Below are 22,753 nucleotides of genomic sequence, written 5' to 3'. Positions count from 1 at the left end.
CTATCCATCCGTGCATGAGAGCTAACTCAACCGACCGGGCGACAAGGGTATCAATTCATGTTTTGTTCTCTTTCCAGGCTCCATTAGTTATTAGCGAGGTGCTGCCCGTTGCTGGCCAGCCTATTCAGCGATCAACCTACTGCAACCCGATCACCCTCCCCTCGGCCATTAGCGGCAGCAACGGCCACACTCAATGTGATGGTTTAGCATATCGGCTGGTATCTTTCTCGGGAGTTTATTTTTCCAAGGTCTGTCTCTTGCATCTATGCGAGCAATCTACAAGCAAAGTTTGCTCAAACTTCCCAGCGACAAGTCGGTTCCAAACGCGACCGGAGGCCTTGCCTCTGGCCCCGCATCTTCACACTCATCATCCATTCACTGCCCCCTTGTGCTCTCCCAACCAACCGCGGCTGCAGTGGTGCGCCAAACTGCCTAATCCACGTCCTCGAATTCTTCGCCAAAGGGTCCTTGATCCATCCTCTTCATTTCAGAAGGACATTCAGAGAAGCACTGAGATCGCCGGCCCCCTCGGCTTCTCAAAAAGTAATCAGACACCCCACTCTCTCTGCCCGTCTTGGGCTGCGCTTCTTCGTCATCGGCTCAGTATTCCGTACACCTTCTCTCTTTGTCACTCGTCATGCCTGCCGACCAAGTTACAGCCGGGATCGCAAGGCTGGCTCTTGGCACATCACACACCATTGCTAACTCGCCATCACCAGTGGTGCAACCTCCAGGGCCAAGTCCTTCCGGGAATGGTGAGTAACTTGCCAAAGCTCCTTTCCTCCTTCTTCTGAGCCTAGGATCTAATCGATGTTCAGGCGGACGGCTGGCCTCCCGGCTAGTCCAAGATTGGCTCGCCGGCTGTCCTTTGCAGGGCAAGCACGGCGAACCACTGATCGAGTGCCCCCCGCTACGTGTTTTCCCCCATCGTCCCGATGGGGGTCCCGATCACGACCTTGTGTCCTTGCCCTCTCAGAGCTATGTCGCGGCACACGATCCAGAGGGTCGAGGCAGGACTCTGCTCTCCTGTATGTGCAGTCACTGCCGCTACCACTTTGTCTTCCGGATCTACCCTCCCCCTCTTCAGGAGCAGAGCACGGCACACCTGCAGCACCACTTCCGTATTGAGGAAGCTGAATGGGATACTACTGCATTGGAGCCTGCCATGTCCCGGCCGTCCACACAGAGCTCTGTTTTGGGCAGGTTTCGGTATGTCTGCACCCTTTGTGGCATTGTCGTTAGCCTGGATATCTCTCTGCCCCGGCTGAGGCCGGAGTGGTTGAAGATGATCTCAGATGAGGACAGGATCAGGAAGTCCCTCAAGGCCGCCAGGGAGGAAGACCCACAGCGTTATGCAGATGTCGGCACAGAGAAGGAGACACATTATAGGACAACAGCTCTCCACACCTTGAATCAGTATATCAAGAATATACTGGAAGAGAGCGGTACAGGGCCCCGTAAAAGGATCTCGTTCCGGAACAAGACATTCCAGGTCCAGTTTGGCCGGGATTGCGACGAGATTTTCCGATATCTCGGTTTTGAGGAGGACCACGACGCAAATACCAACGAGTCATACTGGATCCCTCCGCGATTACCGCCCCCCGAGGGCAAAACACCAATCGGATCCTCTAGGGCCTTCTACGAGGATGTGAGGTCCGAAGTGCAGAGCGTCTTTGCTGGTAAACCACCTGCGCAGGGCGAGCCAACGGTCATGCCCGTCTCACCGGCACCCCGCGACGAACTCGAGAAGGTGCTGGGGTGTGACAAGAGCCGCCGCTGTTTTAGCACCCTCCCCGTGATCGAAAATGAGGCCCGACACTTTGCCACGCTCGGTGCCCCGGTCGATGCCGACGATGCCCTTCTCAAGTTCGCGTACAGTCGGCAGGCGGAGTTGGACCCGGAAAATACCTCGACCTACTTGGAAGCGCTCGGCACCCTCGCCGGTCGCCGGTCCGAGGAACTCCAGATGTTTGTCTTCACTCACCAGGAGTTGCTCGCAAGACAGCAAAAGGAGGCCGCCGCCGGAGGGCCCAACGCGAGCCCGGTTGAGAAAGCGTACGCTCATTTCGGCCTCACCAAGTCCTGCCCTGAGGATCCTGCCTTTTTCATTGGCGTGTACAGGACCTATAGGGACCAGTCTCCTGCGCAGAAGTCCGACCACCGACTCGCCCTGCTCCAGATCGCCAACGACCGCCAAAGTGATGAGATCAGGAACGAGGTCTTTGGAAAGCCGATGGATTTGCAGGAAGCTTGTCAGTTTCTCCGCGTGGAACCGGGATGGCCAATGGACAGCATTGCAGTCATGGCACAAAGTATATCCTCCGTACGTCTGCGCCGACCCGTTTCGACCGAAGAGCGGAATGCTAATCATGTTATAGGACTCGGACATGGATCAACTAGATCTTCTCCTTCTTGCTCTCGATGCGATCTCGCTCTCCCGGGGAACGGACGACCCGAACCGTCCTGAGTTCGAGAGCGTCTTGGCCGAGCTACGGTCCATTCGGCGGTCTCAACTAACTTCTTCCGGCACTGAGCACGTCGGCGCTGCGGTCTCAGCGTCCGACCACGCTAGTGACGCTGTGGATCTGGAGCTGCCGGTCGGGCTGGCCAACCTTCGCAACACGTGTTACCTCAATAGCATACTGCAATATTTCTACTCTGTGAATGCCGTCAGGGATCTGGCATTGAACACGGACTTCCCTGCCCTAGAACCGACCGAAGCGAATCTCAGCAATCTTTTACGTACGGATAGCAGCAGCAACACCGGCCATGATCAGAGGCGGACTGATTTGGAGACCGGTCGAGCCTTCGTTGGCCACGAGTGTAGGGCCAAATCTTCCTGAAGCAACACTGTTGTTCGATGCTAACCACACTCATTCAGTCGCGCGTGAGCTGAGCACCCTATTCCGTTCCCTAAATGCTTCTGCGGAAAACTCGATCACGCCTCGCCAACGTCTTGCCAACGCTGCCTTGTTGAGGCCCGAGAAGCTCCGTCCACAGTCAGCAGATCCCACAGCTGTCCCAGGTGCAAGCAACGATGATGCGCCGCCGCTGCCGCCGCGTATAGCCAAGGGTGCTGTCACAGAAGCCAAAGACACGCCCATGGCAGGAGTTGAACAATCCGACGCCGCAAGTTCCGGAAGCTCGGAGACGCTGGTCGATCAATCCAGCGGAGAAAGTCCTCTAATTTTTGCACTCGAGGAGGAGGATTTGAAGGAGAAAGCTGCTGCGGCCGCAGTGACATCGGCAGCAGGTGGCTCCAACAGACCAGCAAGCGAACCGCAGACTATCAGCCGAACGAGTGAACCTGAGGTGAAAATGTCGAAGCTCACCGTTGAGGAGCTCGCCGTAGAACTCGACAAGCCTAATGTTGGGTCCGACCAGATGGACGTTGACGAGGTCATGGGGAATGCCATCGACCACCTGCGAGCCGCCTTCAAGGTTTCCACCGTCGGCAATTCTGCAGCCCCGCCAGATCCCATCGAGCAGGCTTTCTTCTCAACCTTCATCGACAACCGCAAGAAGATCGGTGACTCGGAATGGAACCGGACCACCAGGTCTGATCGCTGGGTTACAGCGTATCCTGCTCAATCCGGGACGTTGGACCTGTACGATGCTTTGGCCAACTCGTTCGACATTGAGCCCCTACCGGGCAACCTCTTATCTTTCACCACCATCGAACGGCCCGCGCCGCATTTTCACGTATGTATCCAGCGATCCGACGGCGTTCGGAAGAACTCCAACCCCATCACCATACCCGAGACATTGTATCTCGATCGATTCATGCATACCGCCGAGACTCAATCCTCTCTCTTCAAAAGGAGAAAGAGGAAGTGGGACATCAAAACAAGATTGAGCGAAATGGTAACCCCTGCAAAAAAGCGTCTGGAAACAGCGAAACAGCAGTCGCAGATTGGAGGCCGTCCCTCAAAGGCCGGCGCTCAGGATGATGGGCTCACTGAAGAGGAGATCGATGGATTTCTGGTCCTTGGGGGTCTGGATACGCGGTATCAGATTCCATCCTCGTCTATGGTTGATGGCGTTGGTGTCTCGAATGACGAACCCGAGACTCAGAGCTTCTTCGCCCTTGATCCGGACCTAAAGCGGTTGGCGAATAAATACGGCGTTGAAGAGCCCGATCTCTCTCTGACCGTCGCTGCAGACCCGCCCCCAAAGAGCGATGCAACCACAACATTTCCCCCGTCAGACTTGGATGAATTTTGGGAAAGATTTGCGGCCGAGGAGGCTGAAGAGAAGGAGCGTCTGATTACCGAGCGAGACAGACTCTTCAGCGATGCTCAAAACGTCGCTTACCGCCTCCATGCAGTGGTGTGCCACGCAGGATCTTCTGCCTCTGCCGGGCACTATTGGGTATGGATCCATGACTTTGAGCGAGATGTTTGGCGGAAGTACAACGACACCACGGTTTCGGTGCACCCAGCCGAGTTCGTCTTCGGGGAGCTCAACACCAAAGGTGAGCCCTACTACCTCGCATATGTCAAGGCCGACGAGGTCCAGAATCTCGTCAGTATACCACGCCGTCAACCGCAAGCTCCGCCACCTGTGCCACCGCGGCCGAGGTCGAGTCTGGGTGCCGTCAAGGCCGACGGGGAAGACAATGTCATGGCTAGCATTGAGCACTGGGAAGACGTGGAGATGCTGCCGCCTCCGTACTCAAACCCTTAGAAGGTTGATCAAGGCGTCGGCTATCGCGTTGTTGCCTGGAGGACATTGGTCCTGCCTGTATAGCGTCAGAGGGCTCTGTTTTCCCAGTATCGGCGGTGGAGCTCGTCGAGAACAAGCGGGCATGCTTCTGGACTGCGTTGGGATGCTAATAGTGCGAGTCCATCACACTCGGGGGCGAAATAGGCAGGCATCCGGAAAGGATGACGGATACTTCGTGTTTTGAGTGTGACGCTGAGAGGCCGAGGCAAGGGCATGTATGTACAGGAACTATTGGTAGACTAGGTAACGGCATTCTCACAAGGCACTGCGTTGCTGGTTGGTGTCTTGACCTTGGCGTCATCCAGTGTAGACGACATCTTTTGGCGGTTATCTTGTGGCCCTGTATCCTGTAGCTTAGTTAGTCTCCGAACTCGTTGCCTGCCTTAACCCCCCCGTTTGCTCTCGGGGTATTTGGCGAGGCTTATTAAGAGGAAGTGTCATTCATTTGGTGTCTAGAGTTACGTCTTGAACATGCACAGGCCGGGGCAGTATATACAGGTTCTGAGCATCCCATGCCGAGACTGTCGACTCTCAACACCTACATGTATGCACAGGCAGACAGAAGCTGGAAGGTAGAACTCTCATTATGCTACAGAATTCCAATTTTCTGGTTATACACCCTGCTTCGTCCTTAACGCCCAGCAAACAGAATAGCAACTAGAATTCAAGTCCCTTGCTTATTATGCCGACTGACATTCCGCTGGTTCATTGAGCAATCCCTTCCATTAATATCCCGCAATACCCACCCAACCAAAGGATGCTGTTGAGCAGCCCGAGTCCCGGCCTACCCATATGTTTACAACGCCCTGACGCTTTGGAAGAATGGGTTCGCCAGTAGCTTCTCATCCTTCCCCACCATCTCCCTCAGCCGCGCAACCATCTCCGCCTTGGACATGGACCCGGCCCGAACCTCGTCCTTCCAGCGCACGAGCAGGTCCTTGAGCAGGGCGCTACCCTCCTCAACGTCGCGTTTGCTGTACTCTGCGCCGGCAAGGACCGCAGTTGTCGTCGTCGTCGTCGTCGTCGGGGTAGCAGCAGTCTTGCCGTCGCCGTCCTGCTTAGCCGAGGTGAAGTCCTCAAGCTCGTCGGCCTTGCGCTTGGCCATGCGCACGACCTTGTCCGGGAAGCGCACCAGCTCGGCCACGTGGATGCCGAAGCTCTGGTCGCAGACGCCCGGTTCGACTTTGTAGAGGAGCGTGACCTCGCGCTTCTCGGTCCCCGTCTTCTTCTTGGAAGACGACGAATCGGTGCCACTGATGTGCGCCGTGACGTGCAGGTTACGCACCTGCGGGTACTGGTCCGCGAGGGCGGTCAGCTCGTGGAAATGGGTGGCGAAGAGGGCGAAGCAGCCGATCTCCTTGACGATGTGCTCTGAGATGGCCCACGCTAGGCCGAACCCGTCGTAGGTTGACGTGCCGCGGCCGAGCTCATCGATGATGATGAGACTCTCGGCCGTCGCCGACTTGAGGATGTTGGCCGTTTCGAGCATCTCGGCCATGAAGGTCGAGACGCCCTTGAGCTGGCTGTCGCTCGCGCCTACGCGCGCCAGTATGCTATCGAAGATGGTCAGCTCGGCTGTGCTACAGGGCACAAAGCAGCCGATCTGGGCCATCAGAGCAATCACGCCAATCTGGCGGATGTATGTCGATTTGCCACCCATGTTGGGACCGGTAATGACGAGAAAAGACGACTTGTCTCGCGTCAGCTCAACATCGTTGGTAATGAATTGAACGTCGTCCTGCATCTCGAGGCAGGGATGGCGGGCTTCCGTCAGAATCGTTTGACCTTCGCCCCGTGGATGGATTTTGGGCCGCACGTAGGAGATGGGAGCATGCACGGAACAATGTGCGAAGGAAACGATCACGTCCAGATGGGCGAGGATGCCGGCGAGCCTCTCAAGAACGGGAGTATAGGACGCAGCCACCCCGACAACCTCGTTTACAAGACCGCTTTGAGTCCTGTTGTAGGTCTGAGATAGCTGGTCGAATTCGCGACGATACCCTTGAAGGGTCTTGGTTGTGAAGTAGACGCCGTTCTTCTGTGTCGAGCACTCCATATACCGGGACTTATTCCGAATGCAGCCAGCCTCGGTCCGAGTCAACCGCATGCACCAGCCGTGAACTTTGTGGTTCTCGAGGAATATCTTCTTGTCCCTCTCCTGGCCCAGGTCGCTCGCCACATCGGCGAACTCTCTGTTCATGTCTGTTCGTAACTTGTCGAGTTTCTTCCGGATGATGCGCAAGCTATCGTCAAACTCTGGTTTGATGATGAACTCGTGGTTGTCGAGTGCGTCAAGGTCGACGGTTGTCTCCACCATTTCTTGCAGTTTTGCCAAGCTGTCAGACAATCCTCGAAGCTGGTTGGTGTAAGCCTCATCCAAAGGGTCGCGGTAGGTTTCGTCCATCACCCCTTCAAGCGTGCCCAGGAAGCCGGGAAGGCGGATGGCCACCTGATACACTCTGACAACGTCTTCCAGGTTCGCCTTCTTGCGTTGAAATCGCTTCGCCAGGCGGTAGAGGTCAGGGATGGCCCTCAAGTGTTCCTCTTGCATCGTCTGGCGCAGTTCCGTGTCGTTGACAAACGCCTCAACCAGTTGCTGACGCTTTTCGATTTCGCTCTTGTCCATTAAGGGCTGCTTCAACCATTGCGCCAGCAGCCTGCTTCCTAATGGTGTCCTGCAGTGGTTAAGCAACCCAAACAGGCTCATCGTCTTGGCACCGTCTCTTGCACTCGGCATCAGGTTCAGTGCCTTGAGTGCAGCAGCGTCAAGTTTCATGAACTGGGCCAGGTCGTGTTGGTAGAGCTGGTACTGGCCGAAGTTGGAAGGATCGTGCAGGACGCCAAGGTACTTGATGAGGGCGGAGGCTGCGCCCATAGCAAGCTTCAGATCAGTCTGCGGCAGCAAGGTAGCAGACCGCTCATCTTTCAGCAGCCTCGCCAAGTCCTGCTCAATATCTTTGGTGCCGAAATCCGCAGCCGGTCTCTCAGAGATGGCGATGCCGCAGTTGTCGATGATCTGCCTTAGCTTCGCTAGCTCCGGATCCTTCTCCTTGTCCGCTTTCTCCATGTGGATCAGACACTCCTTGACGCCAAGTTGAATCAGGAGAGCCTCAAAGTTGGAATAGAGGTCGTTATCGAGAAATTCGCTGACGCCGAGCTCCCTGACGCTCGCATCGGCGAAGCATACTCCAACAGACCTAGCTTCCGATGCCTTTGTCGAGATTTTGACGGCCAGAATGATGGGCGCCGCCTCGGAAAGGCTTCCCAGATCCTCCTCAACGTCTTGGAGGTTTCCCGGGGAGGCTTGCTTGACGATTTTCCAATTCATACGCCCGTTGGGGCTCGCCCAAATCTCGACCCGTTTCCCTAGTTTGTACAAGGCTTCACGGAGGAACTGTCGGAAGACGGTCACCGTCATGGTGACGGATGGCAAGCCGGTGCTGTCATTGCGCCCGAGCTGTCGTACGACCGAAGTAGTCTTGTAGACCTGCCGAAAGAGTCAGTCGGCGGGTAGGAATGGAAACAGTGCGCAGCGGAAACGGACAGTCTTTGCGATGAAGTTTGCATTTTCACCATGTGCAGTGTACCAGTCTCCTCGGTCGAAGATGCGGACTACGTCGTCATCTACAACCGGAAGAGACTTAAAGAACCGGATAAAGCCGTGTTCATCGTCGACCTGAAGTTTGCAATCGTCGAGTCAGCGCTCGAAGCAAGAGGTTGCAAATGGGAAGAGACTGGGAAGATGTGGGTTGCAAACCTTAAGTTCTGGTCGTGAGGACATGTTAATTGTAACCTGGTTTTATCGAACTCCATACACCTCTTTACGTTGACATTGCAGGAGAAAGACGATAGTGGGATGCGGTCGGTTGGCTCCTCCGATCCTAAGGAAACAGGACGACCCTGGTCCGAGTTGGAAGACGCGTCTCAATTAAAGTTTGCGGCGAAAGACGCGACGCAGCGCGATTGACACTGGGCCTTACCGCCTATTCGTCATGTACATACAATATGCGAAATACAAGTACTGTATGTGCCACGTATGTTCTGTACGTACGGAACGTTCCAATACGCTTCGTAGGTACAGTACTGTACAAGTACGCTACAGTACTGGATACACTAGGTAAGTGGGGTGGGGCACCACCACCCGCAAGAGTCGAGGAACTCGGGGACCCCACACGTCCAAGGTTTTACGAAAACACGTCGTTTCCCTTCTTCCCTTATGATGAATTGAAAATGGCGACAGACGAAAGCCCACACGCCGCTGCGGATGCGGATATGCCCGAAGCACCAGATTCCGGAGAAGCAACCGAAAATGGCACTCTGTCTGGCGCCAATGGCAAGCGGAAGGCGGAAAACGAGCTTGAGCGGCCTGCGAAAAGAAGCTCGCCAGCAAGTGAGAGTCAAGAACCGACAGCTAGCGAGTCCGGCGCCGGGGGGGATGGAGAGGCGGGGGGGAATGGGGATAAACCGCTGTCGAAGAATCAGCTCAAACGCTTAAGACGGAAACAGCAGTGGGAGGAATACAAGCAGGAGCGGCGGGCAAAACGGAAGGACAAGCGGCACGAACGTCAGGCTCGGAAGCGTGAAGAAAGAGAAGCCAAGATCGCCGAGGCTAAAGCAGCCGGCATCGACCCCGCGACGGTCTTGCCGCAAAGAGAGCCCTGGAAATACCGCCCGGTACCTGTCTCGTTCATCATTGACTGCGATTTTGAGCAGTACATGCGCGAGCAGGAGCTGGTGTCGCTGTCCAGCCAGCTAGTCCGGTCCTACGCGATGAACCGCAAAGCCAAGTACCAGGCATGCCTGCACTTCAGCTCCTGGAAAGGAAAGCTCAAGGAGCGTTTCGAGACGGTGCTTCAGAATGCTCATCGCAATTGGAAGAACGTGAGCTTCCACGAGGGCGACTTCAAGGAGGCTGCGAAGAAAGCTCAGGAACAAATGGCCGGGCTCCAAGGAGGCGAAATAATCGATCTGATCAAGCCCAGCGATGGCGGGCAGGGCAGCTCTTCTGACAACAACGGTGGCGGAACACACCCTACAACCGAAGCTGAGCCAGAAGGCGAGGATGTAGATCGATCCGTTGTCTACCTCACGTCGGAATCGCCATATACGCTTGACAGGCTAGAGGCGAATACCAGTTATGTCATTGGTGGAATAGTGGACAAGAACAGAGAAAAGGGGCTTTGCTACAAGCGGGCTAAGGAGTTCAAGGTCCGGACGGCGAAGCTTCCTATCGGCGAATACATGGCCATGCAGAGCCGCTTTGTTCTGACTACAAATCAAGTGGTAGAAATCATGGCTAAGTGGTTGGAATGTGGTGACTGGGGTCAGGCTTTCCTAGAAGTGATCCCTAAACGTAAAGGAGGGACGCTGAAGGATGACGCGGCGAAAAGCTCAGCAGTGAAGGATAAAGGGGACAGGGAGGGTAGTTACGGCGAGGAGCATAGCAGTCACGAGGATGAAACGCCGACAGGGGACCAGACAGTGTCCGGAACAAATCAGGTTGCCCAAGGCCTGAATCATCGGAGTGAAAACCACGGCGGCACGACATTGCTGCCAAGCAACCGAGGGTAGTAGGATGGGCGGAACGCGCCCCAAGAGAAGTCATCGCCCATATCGATAGCGTTAAAGAAACACAGCCTGATGCGACAGTTCCTCTCACATAGTGGACGGTGGGCCCGCCGCAGATATCCCAAACCCAGACCATGTCCGCGTGTATGTACCCATATAAGGGCGCTAATCAGAAGTCCAGCGACTCAACTTTGACCTGAACTTCATCCTCCTCACGCTCCCTCTTCACACCGGGTTCCCTCTCGTCCTTCATTAACGCAGTAACAAACGACCTGAAATATTCAATATAAGGTTTCAGACTCGTTTTCTCCCAGTCCTGAACGGGCTTCACTTCCTGGCTACTACCCCCCGACCCTCCCATCGCTGCGCCGTCGGCTTCGGTCCACGCGTCAATCTCCGTTACCAACCTTTGTAGCGTCGGCACGTTGAGCGGATCGAACCCGTCGAGATTGTTCATGTCGATGGGCACGCAGACACGCCCGGTTCCCGGGTGGATGACGAAGGGGCTCTTGAGCAAGTGGTTCAGCTTCTGGGAAACAGCCGTATCGAGACGCGGATACGTATACTCGATAACGATGTCTTGCTTGGCGTCGAGCAGCTCCTTGGGGTCCAACGCGGCGCTGGCGTTGGTCTGTGCCAGCGCGTCGATGTCGGCCCATCTTGCGGTGGATGAGCGCCCCGGAGAGGATTCCCACTTCTTGCGGAGGGCTTCGCGCAGTTGGTGGTCGGGGATCTGCTGGAGGAGGTTCTCGGCCCTTTCGGGGCTTCTCCAGGGGTCTTGGGTCTCGAGGACGTCTTTCTGGAAGTGGTCCTTGAGAATGTCGATGCTCCTCCTGTGGAGTGATCGGTTAGTGTCAACTATGTCACCCGGAGGGGAATCAACTGGCGGGCGGTAACTTACGAGAGGTGGGGATGCAACGGCCGACGGAGATTAACCCTCTTGCCACCTTGCTTGCCGGTCACCACCTCCAAGTAGGCAGCGATGGCCTTTCGGTGTTTGTCTTCCAACGTCCTTGCCTGTTTATCGCAGACCCATGCATGGACACCACGACGACCCGAGTACACCCAGAGGATGTGGTTGTAGCCAAAGTCCTCTCGCAGCGCGGTATCGATAACCTTGATGGCCATGATCATGAATTTCCAGCACTTGTGGCAGATGTTAGCCATGTCGCAGCACGTCCGGATGTCGTCGTAGTCTGTCAAGTCAATATCGAAACACAGCTCCTTCGCTATCGGCTGGAAGGCGCTCGCGGTCCGGAAAGTCTTGCGATCTCTGGGGTCCGCCGTGTAGACAGGTCCGATCTCGATACGTCTCGGCATCAGCCGCAATACGTCTTTGCGGAATCTGTTCAGAAAGGTCAACAAACAATCAAAGAGGCGGGAACATGGTCCACTAACAGGTCTGAAGTGGAAAATGACTGATACCGCAAGACGGCGTCGTTGTGCAGCCACAAACTGAACTCGCGATGCTTGAAATCCTTGGTGGGGACCGGGCTGTGATTCAGCCATTGGAACATGTACCGCCAAGGGAAGAAGCGCTGGTAGTATATGCGTAAGAGCTCAATAGACGTGTCCTGAGCGTTGTTCTCGCTGGCTTGGAGTTAGCACTCGCCGTGGACTTGGGGAGCGGGTGGAACTGACGCGTGTCCAGGCTCCTGGCTGTTCAGATGGTTGCTAGAAGTGGGAAACTCGTCGTCGTCCGAGTCAATCCCGTCAAAGAGATCCTCCAGCTTTACCTCCGCTTTGCTCTCCTGCTTGATCTCTACACCCATGTCCTCGTCATCGGCGGGTTGGGCCAGAGACTTTTCCACTGCCTGCATGGAAGCCGGATCTGCTACACCCTGAACTTCCCCAGCCTCGACCATGACAGTGTCCTCTTCTATTGCTGTCGTCATCGCTTCTCTTTCCATCTGAGTGACTTGACGAAGCGGTGCCGTTTGGCCCAACAGCGGGCGTCTCGGAATGCGGTATGGTCTCCTTCGTACTTGTGCGACCTCAGGCCCCGTTTTCAGGATGTTGGATGTTGAACGAGTAGAGAGGTAGAGCCTGAATCGAAAACTGCAACGGTCTTCGGTTTCAAGAGTCGTTCGTGTTCAATGTTCCTGCTCCTTGGGCTGTTGCTCTCGAGATGGTTCGCAGAGTACGGATACGGCGTTCAAGACGCGCCAAGACCAAGAAACCGTGTCGCGCGTAAAGTGGCACTTGACGCGCGCGGCCTGGGGAGAACTGCCAAGCACGGAAGTACCTAGGTTTCTCCATGCCTTATGAATTAAGAAATGTAACCTGGACCCTGTCCTCTACAACCCTAACCCGAACATCAGCTACTTTAGAGGACCTTCTCCTGTAATCAGATGAACAGCACCTTCCGCCAACTACTCATACCGGGCATCTTGGTGGTTGCTGTCCAGGCCCCAGGAAACAAGGCCTTTTTCTCTGGTGTCGAGTTCCCGTTTTTTTTGTCCTCGAAGACTGTTTTGCGGAGGCCCGCGATAAAGGTGCTGTTGGCGGTCGGTGCAGCTCTGTGTCACCGAGTTGTTACCTCTGTTTGGTCCGTTCGACGTCATTCAACCCGCCGGAGGCGGCCTTCCAACTCCGATTCCGTCCCACGGATCTCGTGTCGTGTCGCTCGCCCACCCCTACCCCTGGATCACACGAAACCTTGCTCGGTCAATGAGAATGACAAACCTCCGTCTCACGATCGAAGACGGCAAGTTCCGCGACGGCTACGGCAGGCAAGTCCTTCTCAGAGGCATCAACGTCGCCGGCGAAGCCAAGTACCCCAGCAAGCCCAACCAGCCGTCGCACGTGCCAGAAGACTTCTTCGATGGAGACAATGTCAGCTTCGTCGGCCGGCCCTTTTCCAAGGAGGAGGCTCATCTCCATTTTTCGCGGTTAAAGCGCTGCGGGTACAACACCATCCGCTATGTCTTCACTTGGGAGGCTATCGAAGCCGCCGGTCCGGGCATCTACGATGAGGCATGGATAGACGAAACAATAGAGGTGCTGAGGGCGGCAAAAAGTTACGGTTTCTATGTCTTCATGGACCCGCATCAGGATGTGGTGCGTGTTCTGACTCCTGCCCGCCGGCTCGCGATATGGGCAGGGCACAAGGTCGAAGGAGCTGACGCGTGTGATTCTAGTGGTCTCGTTTCTCGGGAGGCTCGGGCGCTCCCATGTGGACGCTCTACGCAGCTGGGCTTAACCCCCAGAGTTTTGCGGCGACAGAGGCCGCCATCGTCCATAACACCTACCCAGAACCCGACGCGTTTCCCAAGATGATCTGGTCGACAAACTACTACCGCCTGGCCGCGGCCACCATGTTCACCTTATTCTTTGCCGGGAGAGACTTTGCACCACGGTGTATCATCGACGGGGTCAACATTCAAGATTACTTACAGGGTCACTTCCTCCGCGCCTGTGCTCATCTAGCGCAGCGCATCCACGAGGCCGGCGACATCGAGAACGACGTGGTGTTTGGCTGGGAGAGCTTAAACGAGCCGAATAAAGGCATGATAGGCTACCAAGACATCAGTGTCATACCGAAAGAGCAGGCCCTCAAAAAAGGAACTTGCCCGACAATATGGCAGACCATGCTTACGGGGTCTGGGAGAGCAGTCGAGGTCGAGACCTGGGACATGGGGGGACTTGGCCCTTACAGGGTGGGGCGCACGCTTGTTGATCCGCATGGCGAGGTTGCCTGGCTCCCAGAAGGCTATGATGAGTCGCGGTACGGCTACAAGAGAGATCCAGGGTGGAAGCTGGGCGAGTGCATCTGGGCACAGCATGGCGTCTGGGACCCGTCGACGGACACGCTTCTCAGAAAGGACTATTTTGCGAAGCATCCGGCAACGGGGGAAACCATTGACTATTCCTACTTCACCAACACCTACTTTATGGATTTTTTCCGAAAATACCGCGACACGGTCCGGTCAGTACACAAGAACGCCATCATTCTTCTGCAAGGTCCCACCATGGAACTTCCACCACTCATCAAAGACACCCCGGACGGCGATGATCCATTTCTAGTCTATTCCCCTCACTGGTACGATGGCATCACCTTGATGACCAAGAAATGGAACCGGAATTGGAACGTGGACGTGATAGGCGTGCTCCGCGGGCGGTATTGGCACCCAGCCCTTGCCGTGAAGCTGGGGGAGACGGCAATCCGGAACTGCTTCCGAGACCAACACGCGGCCATGAGAAAGGAGGGTCTCGATCGCATGGGGAACCACCCATGTTTGATGACGGAATTCGGCATTCCGTACGATATGGATGACAAGTACGCATACAAGACGGGCGACTACTCGAGTCAATCGGCTGCTATGGACGCCAATCATTTCGGAGTGGAGGCCGCCGGCTTGGAAGGTTACACCCTTTGGCTATACATGGCCTCAAACGATCACGAAAAGGGAGATCAGTGGAATGGCGAAGATCTCTCCATCGTCTCGGTCGATGATAAGCTGCTACCACTCTCGGCTCACCCCCGCATCCCAAGCCTCGAAGACTCGACTTCGAACCTACGAACACCGGCTGCTAGGAAAGAGTTGGACGACGACGAGAGTGTTACACCCGCTAACCTCAGACGCTCCATCACAAATCCTTCCATTTCTTTAGAGGCTACCTCGCGTCAGCCCGAACTCACGGCTTCCCCGGGCTACCGTGCAGCAGAGGCGTACGTGCGGCCAGCGCCGGTCGCTACGGCCGGAGTCATAACGGATTATGGGTTCGATCTCCGAAAATGCCTCTTCACGTTGACGATCCAAGCTCCCAGAGTGGCAGATCCGGAGGCGCCGACAGTAGTGTTCCTCCCGGAGTACCATTTCCCCAAGGACGAGTGCTCGGTCGAGGTGAGCTCGGGTAAGTGGGAGATAAGCAGCGATGAGGAGGAGACGGTGCTCATCCAGCGGCTGCGCTGGTGGCATGGTGATGGGCAGCAGACCTTGAGGGTTTCCGGGGTCATCAAGAAGCACAACATCGGAGAGAGCGCCGAGGATACGGGTTATTACGAGCAATGTAACCAGGGGGCATGGAGCAGTTGCACGGCCATGTAAGGTCCTTAGCGCTACGGGACTGCGGGTAGCGCAGAAAGCGATGCGTCTGGTGGTTTGTTTTTGTTTTCTTTCCTTTCCTTTTCTTTTTTCTTCTTACGGCTTCAGGTCGTAGTTCACACAGCATTATCATCAGTAGGGCTATGTGGGGGGAATTGGGGCATGTCCGAGGCTCAGGTACTCCGTAATTTCGTAGCTGGTATTGAGAAGCGATGGATCCAAGGATTCCGCCCCTCAGATCGACCGCAATTCATCAAGAGGATCTAGGAGAAACAATCCTTGCATTTGAGGAGCACCGATACGTCGGCCTGGCAACCTGCACGAGGCGAAACTACCGTCGCATGTGCCACACACTCCGCGGGAATATATATCGCAATGGGCTGCAGGAACAACAGAGTCGGAATCCGGCTTTCACGTTGGGTGGTGCAGATCTCAAATATACCTATTGGTAAAGAAACCGCGGCGACCTCGAGTGGGGATTTGACTCCTTAGAAAGCGTACTTGTATTGACTTCGAGGGGTATCTGACACCCGAGGCAGAGCATTGATGCCCCTTGGACTTTAAGATGGCGGCGCCGTCATGTCTGGTCTTGACGCAGAGAGTGTGGATTTGGGGTGATTTGCTACAATGGCACTGCAGCCCCACCACTAATGAGCCATGGGTGGGCGAGAGCTAAAGGCATGCGCCCAGTTGATTGGCCGAGTCCTCTAGGATTCAAAGCAGGAAGCTGCAGGGTGCAGGCAGCTGTATCACAAAACCGAACCACTGCCGCCGCCAGACCCTGGGCTGGGCCCGAAACGAGGAACGCGCAGACGACAAAGAGCACCCGAGCAAAAAAGAGGAGCAGCAGGCGGCGGCTTGCACCAACCTGACCACGCCCACCTCCCGCTCCCGCTCTCACAGCTGTCATGCCGCCATCCCATATTTCCCTCGAAATGAAGTCTGGACGGTAGACTTCGTTCGTTTCATTGTGTCTGTTACCCAACGCCCTTCACAGCTTTGGCGCCCGCATCTCCGGGGTACCGCACCGGAGAGTCTTACGTTAAACTAGTTACCTACTTGGGCAGGGACGCCTAAGCTGGGTTAACCTGTGCCGCTCCAAAGGTGGTCCGATACCAGCCGTGCGCCCCGGGGCCGTCGAGAACAAGTCACGGCGGCCATCATTCCCGTCTCCTCCGTGTTTGCACGGATCAGTGAATTAGTCTCGATCATCAGCTATCCTAATTCCCTCGCCTGTGTCTGCACCGACTTTCGTCGATACCGACTCGGGCTTCCCCCGCGCGCTCGGCCCTTGCAGATCCCCCCGACCGCGCACCGCTTTCGACCCTGCGACAGCACCGATAACTCGCTCTCGCCCCTCCTGCCCTTTGCTTCGTGAGCGTGGCTGCTAGCCATGTATCAAAATGGCCAACGGGACACCCGTCCCTTCCAGGTGCCCCCTCCGCCTCCGCCCATGTCGCCGCCGCCGCCCGTCGGAATCAGCAACATGATGGCCATCCCCCCTCCGCCCCCTCGGTACCCAAGTGCCCCCACGACCGGCGGCAATGTGTTACTCCCACCGCCCCCGGGGCCACCGCCAAATACTACATTTCCGTCGAGCGCCATCGGACCGCCCAGCGCCTTGGGCAACGCGCCATGGCACGGGCAGTGGGGTCGCGCCTACGACGGGCGGACGGCCTTCAACGTCCCCCCTCCCCCGCCGGTCGTCGGCAACACCGGGCTGCAGGCCTATAACCCAATGTCTCACGCGCAAACGCATGCGCAGGCCATCGCTGCCGCCAATTCCACGACGATGTCGTCTGGCCAGACCAATCTTACGGTGCCTCCCCCACCGCCTCCGAGCGAGCAGATGAGTGCGACATACATTCCGACAAAAGATACCTACGGGGAGGGCGTGGGCATTCCGGGGCTGTGGATCCCCGACGACGGCACCCACTCGGGCCAGACCGGGATGGACTCGGCCGCTGCGACACCGTTGGAGGAGACGTCGGGCCGTGACGGGCTGTATGCTGCGGCCATGGGTGCGAAAGCGCGGCCCAATACCAGCGGCGGGACATCGTCAGTTCCGGCCGAGCTCGCAGCTCAGTGGCCGCTGGAAAGAGTCCTGGCATGGCTACGGGCAAACAATTTCTCCAAAGACTGGCAGGAGACCTTCGAGCTCCTCGATATCCACGGCGCGAAGTTTCTGGAGCTCGGGAGTAGCCATGGCGGTCGCGGAAACTTTGGCATGATGCACCAGCAAGTGTACCCGATGCTGGCCAGGGTGTGCCCGAAGAATGGGGGCGTATGGGACCAGCCTAGGGAGAGAGAAGAGGGTAAGAGAATGCGGCGGCTGATCCGGAGCGTCGTCACGGGTCGTCCGCCAGATCCGTCAATGGTGATGGCCAGCCACGCTCGCAAAGCGTCCTCTAGTGCCGTGGGCGTGCCTAGTACCGCGAACGAGTCGGCCGAGTCCCCAAACACTCCGATCAAGGCCCCAGGTCCCGGCTTCAGCGGTAGGAGATTCTCGCAGTCGCGGTCAGCAACCATGCCTACGTCCAACAACACCATGAGCTCGGACTCATCGAACCACAGGAGCCTCATGAAGAACATCGATACCGCGATTGCCCGCCGTCATAGTCCGAACCCGAGCGAGTCCGGCGAGGTCGGCTCCCTCCGCGAGTCTAACCTGCTGGGAAGGGACAGCCCCGGTGGCAGCCCCGTTCCTCAGTCCGGCCTGCTCCCTCCTTCTTCCACCGCAGGGAACGTCTCCGCCTCCCCCCATAGAAGCAGCTTCGGCCACCGTTCGCGCAACAGCACTGACTCGATATCCTCAAACGCCGCAATCTACGGTTCTGGGGTCCCGCCCGATGCGGCAGCGTTGCTCAAGAACGGGGTTAGCCTTGGTGACCTGGTGAACGCGCCCCGCGGGTCCGACGAACACGGTCAGCGGTCCGGCCAAGATGGCAACAGACACTCGCCGCAGGATACCGGTGACCGAAGCGCAGGGACAGATCCTCCGGGCAGCGCCAAAGGCAGCTCGTTCTTTTCGTCGATATTTAAGGGCCTGAAGAAGCCTGACGACCATGACTCGCCAACCAGCCCGAGTGTCTGCAAATACTGCCGCCATAGTAACGCGGGCGAGAACTCGCAGGAACGACCGGCCTCAAAGCGGGCTGGCAGCGGGCGCGTCCTCATACTTGCAACTGCCGATTGCTGGAATTACCGTATGGTAGACGTCACTGATGTTGGGACGCCCTCCGAGTTGCGACAACTTATTTGTATCAACCTGGGCCTTCCGAGCAGCGACGGTGCTCAAATCTATCTGACAGAGCTGGGAAGATTCGAGCATGACGAAGAACCACTTGATGATGCGAAGCTACTAAGCACCAAAACCCATGTTGGGGATTCGGTCGGGTCGTTGAAATTCTTTGTCCGCCCGAGCATGTTCCAGAATGGGAGTCCTGCGACAACATCGTTTGGGAATGGGCCTGTCGCTGTGGAGGAAGGGGATGTCAATGCAAAGGACGGGCGACAGCGGTCCGGTTCCTCCGCGGCCACCTCGAAACAAGAACCGCTCGAAGGCAGGGAGCGAGACGACAAGATGTTGACAGCCGAGGCCATCCAATACAGGGCGGAACAGCTCCGGAAGCAGGAGGAGTATCTCGCGAAGCGTAGGCAAATGATTGACGCCAAGGAGAGCAGCCCGTCTGCGGAAACGCCCTACGGCATTGTAGGCAGGACCGTGAACTTTGACGTCCCCAGAGTATCGCCGTACGAGGATCGGAAGGTGGACACCTTGTTCCCGCAGCGCAAGGCCCCGGCGCCCCCGGAGAACCCGTCGGCTACGCTTCTCCGGGCAGAATCGCGGAGGAAGAACCACGGCACACGCTTGTCGCAAGATAGTAATACGAGCGGCGGCCGTCCGAAACGCGCGTCGTCCGACTTGCGCGAGGAGGTCGCATTCGAGAAGCAGAGGAAACGACCAGGCATGCCAAATCCAGAGGACGGTATTCACGGTCTGCTGGTAGGCATGGGGGAGCGGATGGCTGGTATCGGACGCCCCACCCCGAGCGGTCACAGAGGGTTGTCGCCACACCGGGTGTCGTCGATGCCGGTGACAAACACCGAAGCCAATGCTCAAGGTGAGTGAGCTCTGTCAACCATTAATCTCGGCCAGCGGACACGCTCCGGCTCAGGCAAGAGTAGTCCCAAGACCGGACCCGTTCCGGGGTCACCGGGCTCTACCACCTGGAGTGCTAAGAATGTGCCGTTCCTGGTTCCGGACTACTCGCCGTACCCCGGTCCTGACAACCGGGGTTTCGCCGGAGCGGTTCCAGGCCCTGACCAATTCCGCGGAGGGACAGGTGATGCTAAGATTCATCGATCAGCACGTGTTCCATCGCCAGGAGATGTCAGCCCAAGCTCTCGCGAGCCAAGCCATGCCCTCGCGACCACAACCAGCGAGAAGCGCAAGTCGCACGGGCCCGACACGGACTTCCAAGGCAACGACGTCAGGTTCTCGCAAGCCTCGACCCTCCACGAGAACAGCAACGAAAACCGGAACGCGGCCGGCGACGACTCCGGAGATGACTCCGACGACGGTTTGTTTGCTGTTCCCCTCTCGGCACGCAATAACGCTACGTCCCGGAAGACGGGAGCATCCGCGGAAGGCGGCGAGTCCGACGGCAGCGGTAAACGGCCAAGTCTGCGGGTGAACACGAAACGCTCTCGGAAGGCCGTATCGGTCGCCTTCCAGTCCCCGCAGTCCAGTGGCGACAGCAAAACGCCGGCCGACGGTGAAGAAGACGGAGCAAACGGCCGGTCGTCGCAGATTGATGACCCCGAAGTGAAGCTGAGCAGGCGCAAGTCGTTCATCGAGAAGGACGTTTGGGCCAACCGCCCGCCTACCGATGCACTTATCAACAATCTCGAGGACTTCTTCCCCAATGTTGACGTTGACCAGCCAGTTCTCGAGGACGGGGAGGGGCCTTCACCCATCGACGAGGCAGACGAGAGCGAGCAGCAAAACGCGGGAGCGTCCTCTTCTGTTCCGCCTATCCCTCCGCTGCCCGCTGGCCTGGCCTCCGGGGCCGGCCGAGCTGGTTCCACCTACAACGAGAGCGATACGCTTGGGTCCGATGAGTCAACCCTCAAGGCGCTCGACTCACGACCCACGTCGATGCAGACGCTGGCGGGTCGGAGCGTGCGCCGTTCTGGTGGGCTAGGACGCATGAAGTCGATCAGGGAAGTTGCTCGCGGTGCGCACGAGGCAAGCAAGCGGTACACGCAGGCTTCGGGACCGCTGAACTCCCGGGCCGGGACGGGGCCTGGTGATAGGAACACCAACCTGATGCGGCGCAAGAGCACCAAGATGTTCAACGCCAATATCGTGCAGATCCAGCCCGAGCGCGGGTCGCTCAACATGGCCCTGAGTCAGAGCACGATCCCGCAAGACAACTTACCGACGCAGCAGGGCAACCGTGACAACATTCCCAAGCGGCAGACGACGTTCCGCTGGTTCAAGGGCCAGCTCATCGGCAAGGGCACGTTCGGGCGGGTCTACCTGGGCATGAACGCCACGACAGGCGAGTTCCTGGCGGTCAAGGAGGTCGAAGTGAACCCGAAGGCGGCGCAGGGTGACCAGAAGAAGATGCAGGAGCTGGTGGCGGCGCTGAACCGCGAGATCGATACGATGCAGCACCTCGACCACGTCAACATTGTGCAGTACCTCGGCTGCGAGCGCAAGGAGCGCAGCATTTCCATCTTCCTCGAGTACATATCGGGCGGCTCGATTGGCTCGTGCCTGCGGAAGCACGGCAAGTTCGAGGAACCCGTGGTCGCCTCGCTGACGCGGCAGACCCTGTCCGGGCTGGCGTACCTGCACAGAGAGGGCATCCTGCACCGCGACCTGAAGGCGGATAATATCCTGCTGGACCTGGACGGCACGTGCAAGATCAGCGACTTTGGCATCAGCAAGAAGACGGACAACATCTACGGCAATGACAAGACGAACTCGATGCAGGGGTCGGTGTTCTGGATGGCGCCCGAGGTGGTGCGGTCGCAGGGGGAAGGGTACAGCGCCAAGGTGGACATCTGGTCAACCGGGTGCGTGGTGCTCGAGATGTTTGCCGGGCGCCGGCCGTGGAGCAAGGACGAGGCGGTCGGTGCTATCTACAAGATTGCCAACGGAGAGACGCCGCCGATTCCGGACGACATTCGCGAGGAGATCAGTCCGATTGCGATCGCCTTCATGCTGGACTGCTTTACCGTGTACGTTGTTCTCTTTATCCTTTCCTCTTTTTTTTTTTTTTTTTCTCCTCGTCTTCTTTCGTTGTCCCCATTAGAAAGGCTAACACCGGATCTTCCCATAGGGATCCTACGGACCGCCCGACTGCCGACGTGCTTCTCTCACAGCATCCGTTCTGCGAGCACGATCCCAACTACAGTTTCTACGATACGGAGCTCTACGCCAAGATCAGGCATGCCTTGTAGCGGCATGGAGGAGGCTGTGCTACTGTTTTGTGTGGATGATTTGGACGAAGAGGAACAGCGGAACTGGTGTCCGCTGGAAGGGCATGGTAGCGTGGTGGTTATGGTTGCCACGGAGGCCATGCCATGGGACGCAAAGGTTGTTGTTATGTTGTCGGGTACAGGCAGTTTCGATGGAAATGATTTTGAATTTCATGCATGCAGTAGTAGTGTTGAGTGTGGTAGCTGTCGCCAGCAATACCTACCTAAGCACACAGCACAGCACTGGTGTTTCTCGTATTGGAGGACGGTCTGTCCGGCGCTCGGCACGTTAAGCCCACTTTAACTGGAATCCTCCCGAAACGGGGTGGCCGGCTGGGTCCGCAAGTCCCTGCGTCTGCTATTTCAAGGGTTGTCCTTGCGTCAGATCATGGGTTCCAGGTTCCACCCACGCTATTCGTGGTTCGGGAATATCAAACCCCTTTCCCTTCTTAATACCAAGCAGTTTCACTCGAAAGAAGCGGGAGGCGCAGTTTCGTTGCGAGCAATGGACGACGACAAGTCGCTTAAGAGACGAGATTCTCTCGATCGGGATGAGGAATTTGTAAGGTAACGTAGTAATTTGTTTGCGCTTTGTATGCACATGCAGCGTACGCTACACTAGTGTAGTTATACTGCACTATCATCACGCATGTTATCCTTCGCACAACTCTACCCCACAAGTTGCGAGCTACACTATCCGTAGCTGCGATAGTTAGTTACCCGGACCTATCTGTCCGCTTGTGGCGGCTGGAGCTCCGAGTACTACCGTGACAGTAGGTAGGCTAAATAAAAGGCATGTTCTTTTTTTCCAGATGATGACGGCCCCCGCACTCTCCAATCTGGCCAATGCAACCGGCAGTTGCATCGCTCGCACACAAGTCGACGAAGTGTGGGAGAAGAGTGCACGGATTACATTCGAC

At 57.0% G+C, this 22,753-nt stretch overlaps 5 protein-coding genes across 5 annotated transcripts; 3 read left to right on the top strand and 2 right to left on the bottom strand.

Annotated features, from left to right (window-relative positions):
- Nucleotides 1-548: 548 nt before the first annotated feature.
- MYCTH_2308782 (uncharacterized protein) lies at nucleotides 549-4,759 on the top strand. Its single transcript, XM_003665205.1, has 4 exons — nucleotides 549-755; nucleotides 819-2,323; nucleotides 2,379-2,823; nucleotides 2,882-4,759. Exons 2-4 carry the CDS (start codon nucleotides 1,166-1,168, stop codon nucleotides 4,684-4,686), a joined length of 3,408 nt encoding a protein of 1,135 aa, XP_003665253.1. The 5' UTR covers nucleotides 549-755; nucleotides 819-1,165; the 3' UTR covers nucleotides 4,687-4,759.
- Nucleotides 4,760-5,453: 694 nt separating this feature from the next.
- MYCTH_2308779 (uncharacterized protein) lies at nucleotides 5,454-8,451 on the bottom strand. Its single transcript, XM_003665204.1, has 2 exons — nucleotides 8,270-8,451; nucleotides 5,454-8,212 (listed from the first exon to the last, which is right to left on the bottom strand). Exon 2 carries the CDS (start codon nucleotides 8,141-8,143, stop codon nucleotides 5,522-5,524), a length of 2,622 nt encoding a protein of 873 aa, XP_003665252.1. The 5' UTR covers nucleotides 8,144-8,212; nucleotides 8,270-8,451; the 3' UTR covers nucleotides 5,454-5,521.
- A 1,140-nt stretch (nucleotides 8,452-9,591) lies between these two features.
- MYCTH_2315948 (uncharacterized protein) lies at nucleotides 9,592-12,446 on the bottom strand. Its single transcript, XM_003665203.1, has 4 exons — nucleotides 11,935-12,446; nucleotides 11,692-11,883; nucleotides 11,195-11,638; nucleotides 9,592-11,126 (listed from the first exon to the last, which is right to left on the bottom strand). The coding sequence occupies exons 1-4, from the start codon at nucleotides 12,186-12,188 to the stop codon at nucleotides 10,463-10,465; spliced, it is 1,554 nt and encodes a 517-aa protein (XP_003665251.1). The 5' UTR covers nucleotides 12,189-12,446; the 3' UTR covers nucleotides 9,592-10,462.
- Nucleotides 12,447-12,969: 523 nt separating this feature from the next.
- MYCTH_55232 (glycoside hydrolase family 5 protein) lies at nucleotides 12,970-15,344 on the top strand (the record flags this gene model as incomplete). Its single annotated transcript, XM_003665202.1, has 2 exons — nucleotides 12,970-13,353; nucleotides 13,434-15,344. The coding sequence occupies 2 exons, from the start codon at nucleotides 12,970-12,972 to the stop codon at nucleotides 15,342-15,344; spliced, it is 2,295 nt and encodes a 764-aa protein (XP_003665250.1).
- A 1,219-nt stretch (nucleotides 15,345-16,563) lies between these two features.
- Nucleotides 16,564-21,825, top strand: MYCTH_2308773 (uncharacterized protein). Its single transcript, XM_003665201.1, has 3 exons — nucleotides 16,564-19,465; nucleotides 19,712-21,593; nucleotides 21,695-21,825. The coding sequence occupies exons 1-3, from the start codon at nucleotides 16,735-16,737 to the stop codon at nucleotides 21,813-21,815; spliced, it is 4,734 nt and encodes a 1,577-aa protein (XP_003665249.1). The 5' UTR covers nucleotides 16,564-16,734; the 3' UTR covers nucleotides 21,816-21,825.
- The last annotated feature ends 928 nt before the right edge of the window (nucleotides 21,826-22,753 follow it).

The sequence above is a fragment of the Thermothelomyces thermophilus genome, chromosome 5, assembly GCF_000226095.1.
Source record: "Thermothelomyces thermophilus ATCC 42464 chromosome 5, complete sequence".
NCBI lineage: Eukaryota > Fungi > Ascomycota > Sordariomycetes > Sordariales > Chaetomiaceae > Thermothelomyces > Thermothelomyces thermophilus.
This window is presented reverse-complemented; position numbering and strand designations above follow the sequence as displayed.